Source organism: Centruroides sculpturatus, unplaced genomic scaffold, assembly GCF_000671375.1.
Source record: "Centruroides sculpturatus isolate CEXI.00-Female unplaced genomic scaffold, Cexi_2.0 scaffold62, whole genome shotgun sequence".
In the NCBI taxonomy this organism is placed as follows: Eukaryota; Metazoa; Arthropoda; class Arachnida; order Scorpiones; family Buthidae; genus Centruroides; species Centruroides sculpturatus.
The window spans coordinates 1,281,302-1,293,472 of record NW_019384388.1 but is presented as its reverse complement, the minus strand read 5'-3'; the positions used below and the strand labels follow the sequence as shown (position 1 = coordinate 1,293,472).

The 12,171-nt window shown below is 35.9% G+C and overlaps 4 protein-coding genes across 6 annotated transcripts in view; 1 reads left to right on the top strand and 3 right to left on the bottom strand.

Moving 5' to 3' along the window:
• Positions 1-941: 941 nt before the first annotated feature.
• Positions 942-2,798, bottom strand: LOC111618138 (the record flags this gene model as incomplete). The annotated part of the gene is given in 3 exon segments (XM_023359589.1): positions 942-946; positions 1,387-2,406; positions 2,408-2,798. Coding segments are annotated over 3 exon segments (1,416 nt in total), but the record flags the coding sequence as incomplete, so codon positions are not given.
• Positions 2,799-4,133: 1,335 nt separating this feature from the next.
• LOC111618169 (SNARE-associated protein Snapin-like) lies at positions 4,134-8,110 on the top strand. The gene is made up of 4 exons (XM_023359634.1): positions 4,134-4,446; positions 4,608-4,654; positions 4,726-4,844; positions 7,639-8,110. Exons 1-4 carry the CDS (start codon positions 4,298-4,300, stop codon positions 7,738-7,740), a joined length of 417 nt encoding a protein of 138 aa, XP_023215402.1. The 5' UTR covers positions 4,134-4,297; the 3' UTR covers positions 7,741-8,110.
• Positions 8,111-8,168: 58 nt separating this feature from the next.
• Positions 8,169-10,746, bottom strand: LOC111618168. 2 transcript variants are annotated; one of them, XM_023359632.1, is made up of 5 exons: positions 9,249-10,746; positions 9,100-9,171; positions 8,681-9,018; positions 8,563-8,617; positions 8,169-8,291 (listed from the first exon to the last, which is right to left on the bottom strand). In XM_023359632.1, exons 1-5 carry the CDS (start codon positions 9,334-9,336, stop codon positions 8,200-8,202), a joined length of 645 nt encoding a protein of 214 aa, XP_023215400.1. In that variant the 5' UTR covers positions 9,337-10,746; the 3' UTR covers positions 8,169-8,199. The 2 variants fall into 2 exon arrangements, with proteins under 2 accessions (XP_023215400.1, XP_023215401.1); XM_023359633.1 differs by having other exon boundaries at positions 8,173-8,279.
• Positions 10,747-10,848: 102 nt separating this feature from the next.
• Positions 10,849-12,171, bottom strand: part of LOC111618167 (cleft lip and palate transmembrane protein 1 homolog) — a 28,877-nt gene continuing 27,554 nt past the window's right edge. For both annotated transcript variants that reach the window (XM_023359630.1, XM_023359631.1), the window contains exons 9-12: positions 11,872-12,158; positions 11,654-11,789; positions 11,415-11,582; positions 10,849-11,337 (exon numbers count right to left, since the gene is read on the bottom strand). In XM_023359630.1, coding sequence (XP_023215398.1) covers positions 11,162-11,337; positions 11,415-11,582; positions 11,654-11,789; positions 11,872-12,158 — 767 coding nt within the window. In that variant the 3' untranslated portion in view covers positions 10,849-11,161. The remainder of the gene's footprint in view (positions 11,338-11,414; positions 11,583-11,653; positions 11,790-11,871; positions 12,159-12,171) is intronic.

The window sequence follows — 12,171 nt, the reverse complement described above, 5'->3', positions numbered from 1 at the left end:
GTGACGACGCAAGCGCCTGCGCGTGTTCTGAGTGCGGTTGTTTCAAATTTTCGACGGGTTGGTGGTTTCGTTTTCTGTTTTTTGGCTTTTTCGCAGAGATGGAGGATTTAGACATTGTGACGTCCACGGATTTATTTCGTCGTTTGGATTCTGATTATCCCGAGTTGGGTATCGACAATAGGATACCTTCCGATATAAAATTCGCGATTAAGATTGGTTTGCAACCGGTAGAAGCGAAGTGTAACAAGTGCGACGGCGGCGTTCGTAAAATAAGTTACAGAAAAGACACCGGTTCGGTTTATTTCCGATGTTCCAAGTGCAAGGTAAATAGTTCGGCGTTCGAAAGCACCTTCAAGGGAAAATGCGGCAACATGTCATGGCGGACAATCTTCAGTTTCCTCTGGCATCTGATTTGCATAGATGTCTCGTTGAATTCGTCGTGTTTGGCCGTCACGGTGAGTCGCACTACCGGTGTCGACTGGGCTAATTTCGTTCGGCACGCGATGATGGTCGCTCTTTTTAATTTGACAAGTTTGAAAATTGGCGGTCCTGGAAAGACCGTGGAAATAGACGAGACGGTCGCAAGCAAGCGTAAATACGAAAGAGGAAGAAAGTTGAAAGGGACAAAGTGGGTGGTCGGCGGAAGACAAGAACTGTTTTTTGTGTTTTGTAAACGATCGCTCCGAAGCCAGTCTAAATTGGGTCGTTAGGAATTTCGTACAGTCCGGATCTACGGTTCATACCGACCAATGGAAGGGATACAACAACATCTGAGAATTAGAAGGAATAGATATAAAACACGCGACAGTAAATCATTCCAAAAACTTTGTGAATCCGTTGGACGGCGTGCATACGCAAAACATCGAAAGGCTGTGGGGGATTTTGAAGAACAGAAAAAATCTGCCCCGTCACTATACTGAGGAACTTGGCGATTCGTATCTCTACGCTTTTATGTACAAAAAGCATATGAAATGGGACAGTCTCAAGCCGGGCGAACGTTTCGCAATTTTCTATGGACATTTAAGAAAAATGTATCCAGGAGCGGGACGCGAGCCCGAATGGAAGGAGCCAGAAATCGTTCTGGCAGCCCCGGAAGCGACGCCGAAGAACCAAGCAAGCGGCGAGGCGAGCAACAGGAAGATGCGCACCAGAGTCGGCGAATGAGTGCGGACAAAGGTGAGTAAAAAAAAACCATGTTATTTTGTTATTTTGGTTAAAGTCCAGATACGTAGACTGTCATGGCGGCTCATCGCCGATTCCAGCAAAGACAAGAAAGGAAACAGTGGGGACGCACGTTCTAACCTAACCTATTCTGATAAATTATCATAATTATTACCAATTATATTATTAGAATAGGTTAGGTTAGGTTAGAACGTGCGTCCCCACTGTTTCCTTTTNGTGCATCTAAAGTTGAAAAATACTTAGCACCAGCTAATTTTGACCTCAGTTCTTCTACAGTTGGTAATGGATAATGACACCTCTTTATTGCTCTATTCAGATTTCTTGGATCTAGACAGACTCGCAATGACTTATCTTTCTTTTCAACAATAACAACTGAATTTACCCATTCGGTAGGCTCACTTACTTTTGCTATAACATCTAAAGACTGCATACGTTCCAGTTCTTTTTTAAACCTTTCGTTTAACATAAACGGTATTTTCCTAGGCGGTTCTATCACTGGTACTATATCTTTGTAAACGGATATTTCATATTCTCCTGGTAGACAACCAAGACCCTCAAATACATCTTTATACTGCGACAGGACTGACTCATGATTATTGATATTAAATACTCTTTTGACTAAACCTAGTCTTTGGATTGTAGGTAGCCCTATAATGGTCTGACTATCAGTATTAGTAATTACAAAATGAATACTAGCTGACAAATTATCATTGATTACACCATTGACTAACACCACTCCCAAAACTGGTATATCATTTCCTGAGAATGACGTAAGCCTTACAGCCGTAGGTTGTATTTTTCTAGCAATTTTTAAACTTTTATAATTTCTTATTGACATTACATTAGCCTGAGCACCCGTATCCAAATTACATTCTAACACTTTGTTATTAATCTTAAGTTTTAGGATCCACGGCTCACTTAACCAATTGTTATTACTATTAATAGATCTAATGACAAAGAGATCCGACTTATTACTATCATGGTCGCGATCATCACTAACATTAACATATTTTACTTGTCTAGTACGACAACATTTCGCATAATGACCTACTTTGTTACAAAGCTTGCAGACAGCATTAATAGCCGGACATTTATTTCGGTGTACCTGTCCACAACGCATACATAATAATTGATTGTCCTGACCTGTTTGACGAAACCTTGAGAATTTTGACGATAACGACTCTCGATGACCACCTAAGACTGTCCTCCTTCCGCTACTTGTTGCTTTATTTTGTAGATTTCCACGACGAGTGCTGTTGTGATTGAACTTTTCGACTTTGAGTATCTGTGCAATGTGCATCACTGTTCTTTTCAATCTGCTCCGCCTGACGATGAGTAATTTCGATGCTTTTGGCTATGCTGATGGCCTTCGTTAAGGTTAAGCCTTCTTCCTGAAGTAGCCTAGCTCTGATGACTTTATTATTTGACGACAAACCTACAATAAACATGTCTCGGACCAAACTCTCTCGGAGACTATCGAACTCACATGTTAGGCTTAGGTTCTTAAGTGCAGTTACGAAGTCTTCGATTGACTCGTCTGGTTTTTGTCTTCTGGTCAAAAAAATTATATCTCTCAATCGTGAGATTAGTTTTAGGTTTGCAATGAGACTCAAATTTTTTTACTACATCCAAATATTGACAATTGTCCATATCCAAGTTAAAGGAATTGAAAACCTGTAACGCATCTTCTCCCACAAAACGTAAAAATATGGCGACTTTACAGGAATCAGTTTCACTTTCTAAATTACTAGCGCGCAAAAATATTTTAAATTTCTGATACCAGATTGACCAGTTATGAGCTAAATTTCCTTCTAATAATAACGATGGAACTGGATTGCCGATAGTTCCTGTTGACCACTTAAACGGGATAAAGTTAAAGATGGCTGACCTGCGTTACTGACCGGTGAACTCATTATTTCGAGCTGCTGCTAGTAGGAAATGGTGTCAGAATGGTGTCAATAGTTCGACTATAATTCTGACACCATGTTATATTATATGTTGTATAATACACAAGACTGACAAAACTTAAATTATTATTTATTACTACTAAAGAGGAGACACTCGTGATGGGCTGTATGACAGACAACTGATCACTTTTGTTGGCCTCTGTGTGTCGCCACCAGTACATATCGTAACAATTTTGTAAATTTGGGAGTGCTTCAAATATAACATTAAAACAGGGTTTTATGTCATTACAAGTAGGTTTTACATTAGTGAGGTTGCGGCCGAAGTTTTCAACGCGAAAACATGAACGTCGGACGTTCACGTTTTCGCGTTGAAAACTTCGGCCGCAACCTCGCTATTATCTAGTATAGTAAAATCATGGAACCGATAAAAATTTGACGTTATATTAGGGTTGTCGTATGACGTTATAATCGGGCTAAACTGTATATTGTTTGTGCAAAATAAAAAAATAATTTCGGACGATACAATAGCCACGAATATTTTTTTTTCAAAAACGGGAAATTTTTGTTAGGCATCGACAAAAATTCAACCCGGGCCGACACGCAACGGAGAGAAATTTCGAAATTGGATAGGTTAATTTCATCGAAAATGCATCGTGGGTGACCTCGTGGTCGTAGCCGGCGAAGTTTGAACGATCGCGCCCAAAAGCAGCGGTACCAAAGAAGATTGGAGAATGAGAACGAGACCCGCCTTGAGCGTCAAAGTGATTCCGAGACATAGTCGTATCCCAAATACGGTTTTTCCGTTTTACTTGTTTAATTTAACCTTTTTGGTTAATATTTAAATAATATATTATTTTACCAGAGTTACCAGTATTATACAGTTGTGCAACAGAAAAGTAAACTATCTTATTTACAAATATTTTCAAAAAGACAGTTTGACCGGGCCCTAGACATTTATCTCATTTGTTATGCGATAATCCGGCCATGGCCCACAGGGCGGAAAGAATTTCAAAAAAGTGCTGAGTGACGGTATTTTAATGATAAAATTATTAGAATATTCGTACAGAAATATTAGAAAAAGAGGAATTTTAACTAAAAAGGAAAAAGTGATACAGTAATTCATATAAAGAAAGGTTGGCAAAAGTGCCATTTTCCTGATTTTTCTTCCCTTTCTACTATCGACTGGCAACACTGTAATAACGATCAAGATGGAGGATACTGAAAGCACAACTACTTCGATCGACGATAAAACTGACGATTTCGGGGATTCTCCGACTAGAGAAGCTTTAGCGGATGGTTTAATGGGTTTGTTAAGACCTGCCGTCGAACAATTAGATGATAGAGTGAAATCAACAAGGTAAAATACACTCGTACTCTGTCTGTCATTCTTCGGTAGAAGTTACTTTTAGGCCATCTTCATGTCAATATTCTATGTATTAATTACCTAAAGGTTACGTCTACCATTTCTTTTAATTGATGATGTTTTATTTTGAAAGGTTTTTCTTTTGTTTATAATAGAATCACTCAATTAGAATTGAAGCAACAGATAGACAGCTTAGCCGAAGGTAAATTTACTTAATAATAATAATAATTATTATTATGTTTTTGCAATTGCATTTTTCTTGCTTGTTGACAGACTTGAGAAAAATCTCGGAGAGCCAACAAATGCCTTTTGACCTGGATGCATATGTTAAGAAATTAATGAATGCTAAAAGGAGAGTTATGTTAGTCAACAATATCCTTCAAAATGCTCAGGTAATTAAATATTTAATGCTTACCAATAATGTATTTTCCTATTTGAATGGAACCGTCTTGCTGGTCAGATGACATAGCGGGGTGACTGTTGCGGACAGGGCTTTTGACGACCTCCTCGGATTGGAGGATGATCCCTGAAAAATTTCATTATATGTTTTGACACAGTTTGAGCAAATGTAAAGAACAAACCCACAAATTGTCTTCTTTATATATTAGATTATTATTATTATTATTAGTTTTTCTATTATTTTCTCCATTAATATCATTATTACTGTTTGTTTTTTACCAGTAAACAGTAATTTTTTGATTATACCTGTACATTATCAACCTTTAATGTGCAGTCTATTTTATTAATGTAATCTAAAAAAGTTAAAAACGTTCTACAATCAGTTTCGTTCGTCATAAATTGAAAAATTGTTCGATCCTGATGAAGGTCAATTAATTGACCAAAAACGTTAGATTACATTAATAAAATAGACTGCATGTTAAACGTTGGTAAAGTGTAGTTATTTTTGAAAGTGCAGTTTGAGTAGAGATTATATCAGTAAAATCGATTAGGAATTAATAAGCCCAATAACATTACACGAACTTTACTACAGTAATAAAATAATTTGTCGTCTATTGTGCATGTGAATCGTACCAGATATAAATTGACACAGGCTGGCTGCATCAAATTATTTGGAACATTTTAAATTTTAACAAATGTATGCATTGCATAGTAAAGATACTTGAAACTTGCTTTAAGCAATTTCTCCTTTTGGAAGAAATAGTTCTACAGTTGTATTGCTGTTTGTAAATGTCATTTTGATATAAACCAAAACTCTTAATGGGAGATGATGTAGAATTGATGTCAATGCTATAAAAGATATAACTTTGGAGGTGACCAACAATATCTATTTCCCGGTCTAACAAATTATGCAAATATTGTTTGTGGTAGCTGTCTTAAATTTTATTGTCAACATTTCCAAACCTTGCTACATGAATGCTGCAAAGGCCAACTTAAAGCAGAGTCAGGGTGCAACTATGCAGATGCATACTTAGTATCAAGTGAGAGGTTGTGAACGGTATAATTCTCACAAAGGAAAAGTACGAACAAGTGAGAAACGAGAAGTATTCCTGGCAATAGCAAATTTCTGGCAGAGTTTGATATTTATAGCAGCTTGCCTTTTCTCTTTGATTACCATGTGTGCACCTTGGCACAGGAGTAGAAAATGTCTTCTTTCGGCAAACAGGACACGAGAACTCTATAAAAGAAAAATGTATTAATACTATTTATTCTCGCCTGAAAACGGGAAAAATGTCTTCCTGATCATAAGAATCAAAACATTTTAATGCCAAAATGAAGTCAAATGGCTTCTCCATGACAAGTTCAGCATGAATGTGTGACATTGTCATCTCTATGCCATGTCATCACCTCTTGCTGGCACATAGCTCAAAAAATTTGCTTGTGCACATTTGTGTAGTCCCACCCTTACACACATGCTCACGTTCACTCTTCCTCACTCACTCACATATGAACACACACTGAACTGTCATTTGGCAAAGCTTAAGCAGCTTTGTAAAATGACAGTTTAGTGATCAGGAAAGCACCCAATGCTTATCTATGCAGGCTGTTTTTTTTTTCAACCTCTGATGGTCCATAAAACAAAGACAAGTGTAAATAACAAAATGAATTTATTACCAAAAGTTAGGTACATGTAAACTTTTTGACATAATCACTGTGAAGATTGAGGCCTTTGTCATGTCTGTGGACGAGCTTTTCCATCCCCTCCTCTTAGAATGTTGTCGCCAATGACTTGAGATGTGCCCTAACGTTTTGAAGATCATCATTAGTCTCGAACCTCTGCCCTCCTAGCCACTTTTTCTGTTCAGGAAAGAGGTGGAAGTTGTTTGGTGCTAAATCGGGGCTATATGCTGGGTGTTTAAAGGTGGTGAAAACTTCCACTTCTTTCCAGAACTGAAAACGTGGCTAGGAAGGCAGAGGTTTGCAACTAGTGACGATCTTCAAAATGTTAAGGCCCATCTCAAGTCACTGGTGGCAACATTTTATGAAGAGGCGATTTCAAAGCTCTTTCATAGATAATCACTGTGAAGATTGAGGCATTTGTCTATGTCAAAAAGTAACCATGTTTATACCTAACTTATGGTAATAAATTCATTTTGTTACTTGTCTTTGTTTTATGGATTATCAGAGGTTAAAAAAGAAACAGCCCTCATATAATGACAGTTTGGAAACAATCTGGACCATAATGATTTTTTACTATACAGTAGTTTGAATTGCTGCTTCATTTCACTGTGCATAACTAAGTCTATATATAATGTTGAAAATTTATGTTGACCATGCAGCTGTAGTTTACAGATACCTTGCATATTAATCTAACTCAATTGGATTTAGTTAATATGCAAGGTATTGTTTATACTCTTGATCTATGGAAAAAGTGAAAGAAGTTAATAGTTTGAAATATTTCATCTTTCTAGAATATTTGGATCAATTGTACTTTATTTTTATGGGATTTTCCAAAAAGAAAAATAATACAATTATGGTAATTTAAAATGGTATTAATTATCCGAGAAGTATGAAATGTACTGCATGTCAATTGATAGAGTATATATTTGAATATCATCTACCATCTGCTTAGACGTGTCTTTGCTGTCTCTAGGAAGTATAACCTTAAACAGTAATGATGACTCCACAACAGACAAATCATCCCATGTTCTGCATGATATGTATCACAGAAATATTCAGTTGTTAATGATTTTAACTGCAAATTTCAACATTTTGCTTTGTTTTAAGGAACGATTGAACAGAGTTCACCAGAATGTATCCAGAGAAGCGGCTCGCAGGAAGGCTCTCCTGGAACCGGGATCTCCTCAGATTGGATCAGCACCTTTATAAATTGAAATTTAGTTAAAAAGTGAAATTTTATCCAGAAGTTTTGAATGGAGTTTCTATTCTTAATTGTGATAATTTACATTCCTTTATTCAAATTATCGAAGAAATATTAACTACACAAACTGGAGTTTAGCAATTTGTATATAATGATTTGTTCATTAAAAAAATTTATAATGTGAAAATGTAAGTGTATAAAACTGTAAAAATATTCACCATTAATTTTTTCTTCCCTGCTAATTTATTATTTGTATATGTAGAAAATTGTGTATTAAATTAATTCTTTAATTAGTTTTGGATATGATGTAATAAACTCAATTAAAATGTAATTAAAGCCGATTTAATTATTCATTAAAAGAATTTTCACAAATTGAAATTGCGTATTAATTTTGTGTTAAACAATAATTAATTTGTAATTTTTTGAATATTATAATTATCATAAAATCAATATTTCTTAATTAAAATTCAGTCGTTCCAATTATCTTCAGTAATTTCCTGCTCATCATCATCCTCTTCACGGAATAATTGCATTTCCGGAACCGAAACTGGAGGAAAAACTTTAAAATAAACAATTAACGTTTGTGACATCATCACAATTCCGGGCTGCAATTTTTAATCCTCATTTAATTAAAAATCACATTACTTCCGGGCCAGACTGGAAGTTCTTATATAGTTAATTGGGCCTCCGACCCCTCGGCTTTCCATATCTGATCTCGATTTTAATTATCTAAAACTCGAGATAAACGAAGTGCGGGCGGACGGACAGACAACAGGTAATTTGAAAAATTGCAACCCAATGAGAGCAATTGAAATTCTAGAATACATTACCTAGACTCCTCTGGATGCAAAATGCTGCGTAATTTTCGATTACGTTGTAAATTGTCTACACAAAAATAGCCATTTAAAAATGCATCGGATTAATAATAATTTAATTAAATAACCTTACCAGTTTAAGAAAATAAAATAAAATTAATGGCAGCAGCAATAGTGAATAAATTAAGAAAGGTTTGATTCTTTCGATGTTAAAATGGCTCTCCTCTGTTTTGCGAGTTTTGCAGTCGATTTCCTTTTCTAAATAACGTATCCATTCCGATATCAACTTTTCCAAGTAACATAGAAATCTGTAAAGGTACACTCGCAAGACGTACCAAGATTTCTGAGCGTAAACCTTTACGAGAGGACACATCCATTCGATTTGCTGTTGGACGTACGACTGCACGCGTGACGATATTACTTGGCAATTTTGCCACGTTGTTATAGATAATTCTTTAATTTGCCACCAGACTAAGGATTTAAAATCGATAAGCTCGTGTTTGAACACCATACATCGTCAAAACTTCGAAGAACGTACAAAAAGTACAGTACCTTTCTTGAAGCAGGCGTCACAATCCGATGGTCCGCAACGAGGACTTCTGCAGGATTTTTTTTCGTATTCGTCTGTCAGAACGTTAACAACATTGTCAAACCTCAAAGTATTGTACAAAAATGGCTACGAATAATGGTTAAGTAGTTACCGCAAAACCAGTTAGCTTCTACGAAATATGAAGAACCGATCATCATGATTACCAAAAGCCAAAATTTCCCAATCCGCTTTGTCTCCATAATGAAACTTTTATTTATTAATTTTATTGTAGTGCAGTCGGTAATTGTTTCCTCTATTATCGTCAATTATTTAAAATATTTCTTTGTTAATTTATTCAAGTAGACAAGTATTCGTTCGTATTTGATTTAAAGCTCTGCCCTGTGTGACTCACGAGGGCCTTTTTTCCACGCCCATCGTAGATTGGGCCAGGCCTGTAATGAGCAACGGTGCCTGAAGTATCTGGGACGGATCACCTGTGAAAAATTCAGTTGCTCGTCCGAACCGTCTTAGTCACGGTTTAAAGTTTATAATAATGGAGTAATCATCATTCATCATGAAATTTATTCGTTAAATGGCGGTTGAATTGGGGCATTTCAGTTTTCATACGCTTAAAATATTTCTATGCGCATCCATTGTTAACTTGTTATCCCATTAAGCGGCTAAAACGAAGATGGCCTTTGTAGACCTTCTCCGAAAGACACAAACCTCGATTTAGCGCCATTGTTTGTTCGTCTACGAAACTGGCACTAAACGAGCATCTCGAATAAGGGGAGTAATCTGGAGATTTGGATTCGAAAACCAATTGTTTGCAATGCAAATTCATAAATTAGTAATTAACAGATATTGAAGGTTCTTTATTATTAATGAGAAAGATCCGTTCGCAAAGTACTCATTGGAATTTCACAATAATGGCGTTATTTAGGACGCTATATCGACATCTGAGTGTACGAACAAAATCATCCAAATAATTTTAACACATTTCAAAGGAGAATTTTTGTTTTTTACATGAAAAGACTAAATTCTAGAAGCTTCCGATTACCGAGACAAGTATTTTGTTGGACTCCTCTATCTGGATCTGATCCTATTTATAATTTCAACGTAATGACAGGGTAATTGATTTTTCTATCGATAGAATTTTGGTTTATCATCAAGGTTGGGATTTTGTAAATAAAATATTTGTCTGTCGTCCAGTTGCAGCATTATGGATCAAACAAAATCATAGAAGCATCGAACACAAAATGTATTCCATATACAGTAATACTATCAAACTTCCTTAAAACGGCCCGATTTTGATATTCATCTACTATTTTCAATGTTGTTATTTATTTCTCTGCTCTTAACAACTGCTAAACAATTTATATTGTGTAATTTTGTCGGATTTCCTGACAATTTAACGTTCGGAAGTTGAAAGAATACTTGAAAAGTATGAAATCTGATTCAATTGTTCAATCTGCGATTTCTTACTGTTTCATTCTTGAGAGAAACGAAATTCTGTTCTAGTTTCATTAAACACATCAGCATATTTACTTAAGAAGTTCCGCTCTGCCTCTTACTATAGTCACGGCACTAGCTATAACTTCGTGTTAATGTGAGGGGGAGAAGTCCAAATACACGAGTCAAACAAACATCCCCAAATAAAATGAATATATAAATAATTTCGTCCAATTATATCTTTTACAACAAATTCTAATTAATTTTTGTAAAAAATATTTTCTTTGTTTTTTTAAAAACGAACTCAACCAATTCACAAAAATATTTCAATCATTTTATTGTCACACTAAAGCTTGTCAAAATTTAGCACACAATCTGTGACATTTGTTTTTTAATGACTAGCTAAAATAACGTAGCCAAGTTACAATCGATTTAAAAATAAAATTTTGACAACATGAAAAAAAAACAAAAAAAAAAAAGGAGAGAGAAACAAAACACGTTGGTATCTGATATGCATCTTTACTGTTTTCACATAGGAGACACCAACCTGGTCGAATGCCTGCCTCGATGATTTACATTTATTACCATTGAAAAATGGCAGAAAAATGTGAGAGAAATGGACTATTGCTTCCTCTATTGATCCTTCTTGCTCTCCACGCTCGCCTCCAGTTCTGCCGGCACCACCCCGTTGGCGGCGGAATTCTCTTTGTGCTGCGTTTCCATTTCTGCGCTCGTTCCGAATTCGTTAATTCTCTTTGGATCCACCTGATAGATCCAACGTTGATACAGGAAGATGCAGAACACGATATCTGTTTATGAAATAAATGAATGTTTTAGCTTTCGTGTTAGCGTTACAGAAAACAAAGTGCACTTTTAAAAGACTCACCGTCTCTGAAACAGCCCAGGCGGTACATGGTTGGCATTTTGATAACGAAAGCAAAGATGTCGTCGATGAAAGTGTTAAGAAATTTGTATGTTAGCATACGCCACGGAAGATGTGCGACAGATTTAAGTTTATAGTTAATAAATAACTGAGGAGTCATCATGATAAAACCTACAAAAAAAATTTATTGTGAACTTTATGGCTTAATTTGTCAAAGAATGCAAATAAAAACAATTACTTACCGAATGTAAGTAGAAAACCGTAAAGCATACCCAACACCCATGAATACCACCCTTTATGTTCGAGATATAATAAGGAATATATGGCGTAACAACCCAGTAAAGGAAACAACACCAATGATAGATAACGGAATGCCATCTGTTTCGAACAAACGTTTACGTGTTTATCGTATGCTTAAAACTTATAATTACGTTTATAAAAACTATATATATTTACGAACCAGATCATAAACTTTTGTGGAAGATTCGACATATGATCCTTTGTCAGAGAATGTAATCTTAGGAATTATACCAAAGATTCTCTGTTCTCTCTTGATCTCTATATTTAACACTTTGTGTATCTTCCAGATCTCGATGAGTAGTCCGACAAATACGGATATCCTGACCATCATATTTGTGTCATTGTCGAGAACGTAGAGCAACACCACGACGGACTGAAACACGTTGAAGAACACCGATCTGACGGACAAACCCTCCAGTGATTTTCTGTTATTCCAGAATTGAATATCTGAAAGACAAGT

Bases quoted from the DNA above. Each gene is read 5' to 3' on its own strand.
- LOC111618169 (XM_023359634.1), top strand. From the start codon at position 4,298: ATGGAGGATACTGAAAGCACAACTACTTCGATCGACGATAAAACTGAC. The intron at 4,447-4,607 runs GTAAAATACACT...TGTTTATAATAG, and splicing joins GATAGAGTGAAATCAACAAG to AATCACTCAATTAGAATTGA. The intron at 4,655-4,725 runs GTAAATTTACTT...GCTTGTTGACAG, and splicing joins GATAGACAGCTTAGCCGAAG to ACTTGAGAAAAATCTCGGAG.
- LOC111618168 (XM_023359632.1), bottom strand. From the start codon at position 9,336: ATGGAGACAAAGCGGATTGGGAAATTTTGGCTTTTGGTAATCATGATG. The intron at 9,172-9,248 runs GTAACTACTTAA...ACGTTCTGACAG, and splicing joins AGAAGCTAACTGGTTTTGCG to ACGAATACGAAAAAAAATCC. The intron at 8,292-8,562 runs GTAATGTATTCT...TTTATTTTAAAG, and splicing joins TTGCATCCAGAGGAGTCTAG to TTTTTCCTCCAGTTTCGGTT.